The sequence below is a fragment of the Rhododendron vialii genome, chromosome 2a (genome assembly GCF_030253575.1).
Source record: "Rhododendron vialii isolate Sample 1 chromosome 2a, ASM3025357v1".
In the NCBI taxonomy this organism is placed as follows: Eukaryota; Viridiplantae; Streptophyta; class Magnoliopsida; order Ericales; family Ericaceae; genus Rhododendron; species Rhododendron vialii.
In genome coordinates, this window is record NC_080558.1 from 8,666,943 (window position 1) to 8,677,010 (window position 10,068).

Sequence of the window (10,068 nt, forward strand, 5' to 3'; positions counted from 1 at the left end):
ACTATTAGCAGAATCCTAAGACACTCAAACATGCCATGAGCCCATAGAATAAACAACAAACAGATCGATCATAGCACGGACCCCTCTAAATGGTAAATCGAGAACAAGAAATCGCTAATACCCACAATGAACAGATCTAGAGCATCCAAAAACAGTGCTGAAGTTTAGACTTTAGATCGTAAATCAGGTTTTTTTCCCCGTCTCCAGATAAGCACGTTTCAAATGAAAACCTCATACTATTAAATCCAATATGTACATTTATTCTTAAGTACACTAATCCCACAACAACTTGGGAATCGTTGGATATCCACAATTGTTTGTAAATATGCTCCTCGTTGTATCCCCAGATGAACTTTGCATTGGTCGAAATCACTCCATGTGTACAACCTACAAACCTGTCCATTCTCTTCATGGTAGAATCAAGTGGGAATTGCAAATCAGTACACTATTCATGGGGATTCTAGCAAGTAGTGGTTAGTTTCATATCTGCCCATATCTACCACTGTTAAATTTTTGTCAAGAATGAAAACATGGCAAAATCTAACACAAAGCATTGCTAAATTTTCAGAATGCAGTTCACTACTTCGTACAAGATCGAAAAAAATGCGTAGAAAATACAAATATACTGCATCTACAAAAGATAGATAGAAGTATTACCTCGGTTGCCATCTTTAGCACAAGCAGCGAGCAAACATCCTTTGTGAGTTCCCTTCAAAAAAGTTCCATCAAGAAACAGAAGAGGTAGACAAAATTTAAACCCGTGCTTGCAAGTTGCAAACCCGACAAACAATCTCTTGAAACGCAGGGCCTCATCGCACTCTAAGTCACATGCGCTATCAGGATTTGAAGCCTTAAAGGAATTCACAAACCATGTTAATTCCTTAAATGATTTTGTATAATCCCCATACACAAAACTTCTAGCCTTCTCAACACCCATCCATGCTCTTCGATAAGTCACATCTATCCCATAGTCTTTCTTTAACTCCTTCCTAACATCCACGGGATGTTTCGACGGACTCAACCGAATATCTTCTGAAAATATTCTGCCTATCAAACCAAAACTACTACGAGAACTACTAGTCGACAACGATGCAGCCCCACAAGAATGCTCATTCATCAACTCTTTTATCCTAAACAATCCACTTGGCTTCTCTACCTTGGCCTTCACAAACCATGTGCAATGCAATGTACGACAACGTGCTTTCACAGTCTCAGCATCATTCTTAACATAAATGTATTGAAAGCCATGAAATAACGAATACTTGCTTAAAGAGTCGCGGAAAGCAACAGCACCGCCAACAAACAACTGATCAACTCCCTTAATCGCAATGCGCCAAGCATTTGACTTCAACTGCTTCCTTTCTTGATCATATAACGACAATGTCATCTCAGAACCATTGTCAATTTCAAATATCAACTCACCAGACCCTCCTACATTCAAACTAGAACTAGATCTATCACCACACTCTCCAACATTCAAACTAGTATTAGATCCAGTCAAGTCATGAACAAAAACATCAATACGACCAATTCTAAACTTCTTTGCTAAAGTACGTAAAGCAATCAAATCTTCGTCACAGTCAACATCACAGTTTGGATGACCATCTAGGGTATAAGATATTTCAAAGCATCCTTGAGTCAAATCCTTCCATTTGTGAGACAACTTGCTAACCAATGACTCAAAATCCAAATTCTGTGACAAAATGATAGCGACACTTTCATCGGCCCGCCTGCACAACAATACAGCAGGATCCTCCATACTGCTATTCAAAAACAGTGAAAACAAAAGCACATCAGTAAAATGATAGTGCTTTTGGAAATGTGAAAATGATAAAATTGATAGTGTCTGTGTTTAAAAATATAAATTGACAGTGTTTGTAAAATTTAAAAAAATCATAGTGTTTGCAAATTTAATATTGGAAAATTGACAGTTTTCTAATGTAAAGATGACAGAATTGACAGTGTTTTGGATAAACCATTTCTGTATAGAAATTTAATTTTTTCGACTATTACTTTCAGAGGCACTAGTTAAATGGCATAAATTAGTCAGACTAGTAGATCATCAACAATTCTCCTGGAATACAGATCAGAGATTACATCGCAGCAACAACAACAAGTGGATAACAAAACAGAACAATGAAAGCAAATCAGAATAAGCTTTTTTGTATTAGCTTTCAAAAATCGATTTCAAAAAAAATCAATGTCATGCAATAAGCGAGAGAGAGAGAGAGAGAGAGAGAGAGAGAGAGAGAGAGAGAGAGAGAAAGAGTTTACCTAAATCGAGATCAGAGATTAGCTAGACAACACAGGGGCTCAATTAACTCTCCTGGAATACAGATCAGAGATTACATCGCAACAACAACAAACAAAACCCTAGAAAATCAACCATCAAGAAATCGCGAACACACCCTAGAAAATCGCCAGCAAGCAGAGGGAGCGAAGTTCGTGCGAAATGGAATGAGATGAGCGAAGTTTGTGCCAAGTTGTTGTCGTTCGTTTCTGTTTTTGATGTGTAAGGGTATTAGTGTAACTTTGCAGAGGTAACTAGACTTAGATGTAAATTAAAACATGATTAATACTTAATGGGAATTTTACACAACTTCTTAAGACCGGCCGGTAAATCTCTGTTTGAAGTTTTCTTGTGGCCCAAGTCTTCGTAGTATTATTGGGGCTAAAAAAGACATGAGCCTTATATCCCCTGTCCTTATGCTTGAGGAAAAATGGCTTTAAAAATGCTTTTTGTGGTTAAAGTCCTTTTGATCTGTACCCACCTCTTGGCTTTTCAAGAGACTGCCAGGGAATTGCTCCAGATTTTGGAAACCCTTGTCCCTCGTGAGTTTCCCCCTCTTATATCTGTTTATTTACTTGATCCGAAAATGCTAGAATACCAACTCTTTATACGTTTATATGAGTGTATAAGATATTCACCCTTCAATGGATAGAATTTTATGATACTTCTATACAAATTTGTAACCTTATTCTTGAATTTGCAACTAATTATTTGTTTACAAAAACATAATATTCGATCGAGTATAAATTTGAGAAAATGACCTTGACTTCATAAATTTTTGCATGAGATTTTGTCTTGATGTTGTGAATCTTTTTTTGAACGGCAAAGAAAATTTTATTGAACATAGGAAATTCATCATGTTTGTACAAAAGATTCACAACTTGTGAATCTTTTGTACAAACATGATGAATTTCCTATGTATGTTATGTATTTTTATACAAAGGTTAATTATGAATGTAAGGCAATCAATTCAAGAATTGCATACCGTACACTTCCGAATAAGAGATCTGTATTGTAGCAATTTTGAGAACGATTCTCGGTAATTTCAGCCAAAATAGTGATATTTTTGTCCCCTCTGGAATGTGACATTTTTTGTGCTTTTTATGTACTTGTTCAGTTTATCTCTACCAAAAAGAAACTGAAATAATAACCGAAACATGGACCATATTTTGAAGATTAAAAAAAATATACGTCACTGAAGATAAGGAAACGAAACACAATGTCAAATTTGATTAGTCTTTTTTTCTTATTTGGTAGTTTCTGAAAAAAGAATTTTATGGTTCAATATATAGAAAAAGTTTTTTTTTTTTACTTATTTGCTAAAGAAATGCCATTATTGTCTTGTTCAACAAAGACGTCACCAATAGAGAGGTTGCACAGACGCGATGATCCGTGGGGCCATAACCCATGAATTTTGTAAGGACCCGCAAAATTATAATATGTTCATGCATAAATATATCTGTGTTAGTTTATTTTTAAAATACATCATTTGATAATAATTTTTACACCATGGCGGTCGATATATTATTTCGAGCATATGGTGAATTTTGGGTATTTTTCTAAGAATGAAATCCGGATAGCGCGACCCAAACAAGACTGATTTTGCACCATCGGTCATCAGAAATTTTTCGGTGCCGAGCGGGTATCAAGAGATGTCCGCTCGGTGCATTTGGGTCGTCTATTTCGGTTTTGGATGGCTCGAATTTGGAGAGAGAAAAATGAGAAAAAACGAGGAGTAAGAGTGTATCAATTTGAGTTATCAAATATACTTTTAAACTGCTTGGATGTGCCCTCTTGGACATCACGTCAGCCGAGTGACGTAGTAGCAACCCTGCACTGAAAAATTAATCGTCGGTCATAGTTCTCCCAGCTACTTCTGCCAACCACTTTAGCAGCTATTCAATTCTTTTGTTTCCTTTGTCTTTCTCTCACTTTCTATGCATGCCCGATTATATTCATTTATCCCTCACGTCTCTATCTTACAAAATAATTCTCTCCTGCTCTCCCTCTCAAGCACTCTCTTGCTCTCTCCGATCAAGAGAATCAACCCTGAAGGCTTGCACCCATTTCACGCAATTCTGACCTTAGAGCAACAGACGAATTCCCGTCATACTCAACAGTTCGGATCAATCATCCTAGCGCTTAATCTGCGTGAACTAAGGTTGAACTTCGGAAAAACACGCCTAACTATCTTGGATGTGTGATTCTATAAATTCTTGGCCCGATGCATGACTTCGCTAGTAAGGGTCGTAGATGACGCCACGCCCTAATATGTTTAGTGTACGGACTGATCATGAAAAGGATAAATTGAAGGGCAAAGTCCACTTTTACCTCCCGTGGATATCGTCATGTGCAGATATTCCATTTTTAAAACTAACCACATAACCTACATGTGGTTTTGAAGATGTGCGGATAGACCCCCTACCGTCATATTTTTCATTCATATTAACAGACACAACATTAAAAGACCGATATACCCTCATTATGTCCCTTGCTTCTTCTTCTTTTTTAAATCTAACCATACCATCCTATATACAAAAAATTGAATCTAAACCGTTGATATTATAAATTTTGACGAGTATTACATCTATGCCAAAATTCAAGTCAATCAAAAAATGAAAAGCTCATGGTCGAATCGATTTTGTTATGAAATTAAAATTTCAAATTTAAAGTTGCTAAAAATTAGATCACTGGGTTATTGATGCCTGATAGAGAAGATTTTTTACAAAGATACTCTATTATTTATTTAATACATTATGAACGACTCAAATTACATTCTAGAGGCGTGTGAGATACACCTCCGTTAATATGGATGGAAAACATGACGGCAAGAGGTCTATTTGCACATTTTTAAAACCACAGGTAGGTTATGTGGCAAGTTTTGAACCATAAGGGGAATATCTACACATGACGATAACCACAGCCTCCTCTCGGCACCAAAAGCGAGCAAAAACTCACTGTCCTTCGCGGCTGACACTGTTAAAGTATTTTGGTTTGGACCACGTCGAGGCCGAATTAGGAAAAACGTCCTTCAGCGAAGTTGTAGGTCTTTGAATTCTCTTCGATTTGCATAAATGATTCACATATAAAGCTATAGCTGAAATACCAAAACTGCTCAAACTAAACATAACAGCTGTGAAACCTTTTCGCTGCACTCTGGCAGAAACTATGGAAGCGCGTAGAGAACGATCGGACCATTAGATCACACCTAAATTTGACAAAAACAATAGGTTAACAAGTTAGCTACGTCGGGACACTTGAACGGATCAATTCCAACCGTTGGGATCATTGGGAATATTAGTTTTAGTGAACTGTGGCAGATTGCACTTCTTGATTTCTTTAGCATGTTTGCCTCGTCTAGAGTCAGATTCGGGCATGGCTGAAAACATAAAAAGTTGTTCCTAAGCAAGCTAAGCTATCACTCTGTCAAAGCTTATATATAGGTTCTGGATAAGAATTGTCATGTCTTTTCGTTATACTCGTAGATGTTTAAAACCTGGCAATTTTAGGATGGGCATGCTTAGCTAAATATTAGGCCCCGTTCTCTTGAATTAAATTTAAATTTGAGAGTTTTGTTTTTATTTGAATTTTTTTTGCGTTTGTTAGTTTTGCCCAATTTTTTTGTGGGTCATTGATTCATCTTGACCAGAGGAATCAAAAAAGTAATTCTTTTTTACTTTTATCCAAGTATTTTGAACAATAACAACTTTTTAGTAAAAAAATGACATTTTATTGCTAAAAAATGGTTATTTCTCAAAATACTTGGGTAAAAGTAAAAAAAAAAATTACTTTCCGATTTCTCTTATCGAGACGAATCAATAACCTACAAAAGTTTGGCGCAAAACTATTATTGTGGTTGTTATTCCTTAATAGAATATATTAAAAGTATGAGTAGAAATGTTGAGATCAAGTATGGAGATGGACTTATGAGTACTGCGGTAAATCTGGAAATATGGTTGAGATGTAATTTGATGGATTAACCCGCAGCGGGTAGAACTCGGGGATGGGTTGATGCCGTGAGATGGCCTTGTCGTCAGCCGTGCTGTGTCGTGAACCAAATCTTGTCGTGAGTCGTGTTATGTCTTAAGCCATGCCGAAGGTGGTGGTTGTATTTGGACTAAATTAACTCAATCTAATGGCAAATAATTGTGTGCAGGCTTACCAGAAAAGAACTAACTTCAGAAAAGAAATTATTCTTTTCAGATTGATTGAAAACGACTAATTTAAGTCAAGCAACTGTGTTATCCATTCGCTTACCTTAACTAAGGGGATTTTTCCTTAAGGTACCAACCAAAATGGATTGACGTTCTTCAATTAAAAAAGATAATTGAACATAAACAAACCTGAATTTAATCAAAGGTAAGTTTATACACAAATACTTTTAAGATTTCGACAAGAATAATATAGAAATATAATCACACTGAATTTAAACAAAAGTGAATCTATAATCGGCTACTCTTTGGTAAGAAAAAAGACCAAAAGAAATAAGATAACTTGAATTTAATCGAAAGTAGTCTTACATGCAAATAAGCCTTCAACTTACAAATTACTAAACTAATCTAATCTAAGTCCTAAACTACGATAGATCTTGGAGGAATAATTTTGTATGAGTTGTCAAATGATGAATTTTTTGTCGGGGGCTTCTCTCTTCACTTGCTTCTTCTATTTATAGACAACGAGTCTGCCTTCGATCCTGATCCTCCACGTTCCCAACTGATGCCCACGTCTTGGTTCGAACTGCTCCTTGTTCCCTCCAAAAAATGGTTGAGAGGGGCCTTCGAACGGTTACTTGAATTGGTCTCCTCAGAATTCTTCTTTTCCCACGTTTGTTGATGTTGTTCATGGTTGTTTTCTGGGTGATGGGGTTCCTGTTTTCATGCAACGTGGTTTAGTGCTACAAAAGTGGCTATCCAGATGATTCACTGTAGCCACATTTGATTTCCTTCATAAAACGAGGAGTTAATGATACCGTTTGATGGTTTTAAGAATTAATCAATGGCTAAGCCCAATTATCATCTTAATTACCCTTATTCGACCCCGTTTCTAACCAAAACGATACCGTATAACATCGTCATTAAACCTTCTGATCCTTTACACCTTAGGCCTAATTGAAACATGTCCTAATTGAATAATACACTGTTTGGTGCCACGTGTAATTTTCTCATTATGTGGTATATTTTATGATGTAAACAGGTTGGGAGCATAGAGTACGGGAACATGGTGATCGGGAACACAGTGAACGGGAGCATGGTGTACGGGAACATCGTAGAGTCAATCACGTTAATAAGACTCTACGTGTTTAATTACTTGTTCCGTTGTTATTTCTAATTATGTGTGCTTCTGTGGTTATGGATATCATGCATACATTGGGGTGAGGGTAGTTTTGTGTTGTTCTACTGGGTTTTCACAAACTCATGGTACTGTGTTATATTCAATGCCAGGTGCATGCGAGGATATGGAGTATTCCGAAGACATTTTTGTAGCAGCTGAACACGGAACCGAGTCAGCCAAGTCGTGGATGTACCAGTAGATTAGTTGTTAATTAGCTCCATGTCTTTAAGCACTTTATATTTGAAATTTTGTAATAAATGCACTTTTCCACTTTATTCAGTAACGTAATATTTTAAAGAAAATTTTAAAATCAGCCCAATGGGCTGACAATAGTGAGTGTGTGAACGTGTATTAAAGGATATAAAAAAATATACAGAAATGTGTGTTTTCCTTGTCTTATAATGTGTTTATCGTCAGCCCACTGGGCTGACAATAGTAAGACCGATATTTTAATTTCGTCTGTAATAAACGGAACAGTAATTTGTAATAAAAGGTGCGACAATTTGTAATAAATTCGGTTTGTTACAAAATTAATTTCATCTCTTCCGGAATAAGAGGCTCCTCATCAGGAGTATTAATGTTTGGGTTTGAATCTTATACTGTATAGAGTTGTGGGCTGCTATTTTTTCTTTTCTATATTTTTCAAGCAATAATTGGAAAAAATTTAAATTATCTAATGAAATTGTAGTGAAATCCTACTTACCAAAAAAAATTGTAGTGAAATCTTGTATAAATAACTTCAATTGTACTTTTGTCGTTTGTTGTTTCCAGCTTTATGTGGTTGTAATTACTTGTAACATTCTTGGACCAACTGCCCTATAAAAGTGAATAACCATGTTTGAGAATCTGCCTGCTATTAATATACGAAGTTTTGCTCCGATTTTAATTGAGCTCCTAAACTAGCAATTAAACAGCGAGGTTGGTCCTCCGAATGGTTCGATTCATTGAGCCGAATACAGAGAGATCAAAAATAGATCATGTCCTGCGCGCCCATAAGTGTAAATGTTTACTCAGATATATATTAGACCTCATGAACTCATAACATGAGCACAATTATAATTGAATGCACATTAATTCATCCAATCATTTTTCTACTCAAATTTGTAGTGTAATGATCTCTGGGCCTGATAAAACAGAAAATAAAATGACTGATAAAACTAATATTCAAAATATTTGGAGGCAAGAGCCAAGAGTACTTGTGAAAAAATGGAGAAAAACAAATGATTTGAGGTGTTGATTTCAAAGGGAATTCATATCATAGGAGTTTGAAGTTTCTAATTGATGCCCCACATCCAAGTAAACGAAAGGAAAAAAAAAATTCATAGGTTTTTTTTTCTATACATAGTACAAGATTTCAATACTTTGATTAGCCTGTTCCAGTTTTGAAAAAAAAGAAATTTTAGAAAATGAAGGTAATTTTAAACTTAAAAATCATGTGTTTATACAAATAATTTTCCTACTAATATGGATCTTGTTTGATAGATCTTATTGAGATCTTTTAAACAGTACAAAAAAATTTATTTTTTATTTTCATTATATTTAAGCTTAAAATTATCTTTTTTTTTTTAAAAAGGTTTAAAAATAAAGCGGGACGGGAAACTCATTCCATCCCCATTTTCTAGTCTCAGATACCATATTTTGCTGTACCAAAACTTTTGCCTTGCTTTGAACGATTATACAAAGCCAAACTAATCGTCTAACAAAAGTGAGAAGATTGTATTGATAAATGATCAGCGGCACTTACAAAAGGGAGATCATTACAAAGAATTTGGACAAGCCCAAACTAATCGTCTAACAAATAGAAAACAAGTAAATCACAAGGCAATCGATGTCTTTCATCATAACCCAGACATGGCCTGACGCAATAGCGACATTTTTAAACTGTCTAACATCTAATCAGGAGATTCAAACGAGAAAAAGTGCAAAGTTAAGGACAAAAGACACCAAATACCCAGACGATCAGATGCACTCCACCCAAGTATGAACGCACCAATGAACTCCCAAGAACTACAGATCTGCCAAACTGCCACGGATTGCCTCGCTAAAGATATCGTGTAGGGATAAAACGCTGAAATACAGATATTATTGTGAAACAACCTCGATTTTGAAGACAAAATTCATCCAAAGACGAAACTAATAACTCTCGTAGAACGAGAGACAAAACTCTCACAGATCAGACGACAAGTCGTAGATCTAGAAAGACAGAAGGGAAAAAAAAAAAAAAAACAAAGAAAGGGAGTCGGTAGCACCATGGTCTCCCTCTTCCTCCGCCACACACGGGTGTGGAACCCACGGGGGGAGGGGAAGGGAGAAGATCGAGAAGTTGTGGCGGCTAGGGTTGAGAGAGAGGAAGAGAGATATAGGGTTGAGAGCGAGATGATTTGTCTTGTTTTATCAACACCCGATTGACTGATGTCAAAAATGCATAATTCCGCATCAATTTTACT

At 36.0% G+C, this 10,068-nt stretch overlaps 1 protein-coding gene across 1 annotated transcript; it reads right to left on the minus strand.

Annotated features, from left to right (window-relative positions):
- Positions 1–449: 449 nt before the first annotated feature.
- Positions 450–1,759, minus strand: LOC131317073 (uncharacterized). Its single transcript, XM_058346655.1, has 2 exons — positions 658–1,759; positions 450–502 (listed from the first exon to the last, which is right to left on the minus strand). The coding sequence occupies exons 1-2, from the start codon at positions 1,757–1,759 to the stop codon at positions 450–452; spliced, it is 1,155 nt and encodes a 384-aa protein (XP_058202638.1).
- Positions 1,760–10,068: the final 8,309 nt, after the last annotated feature.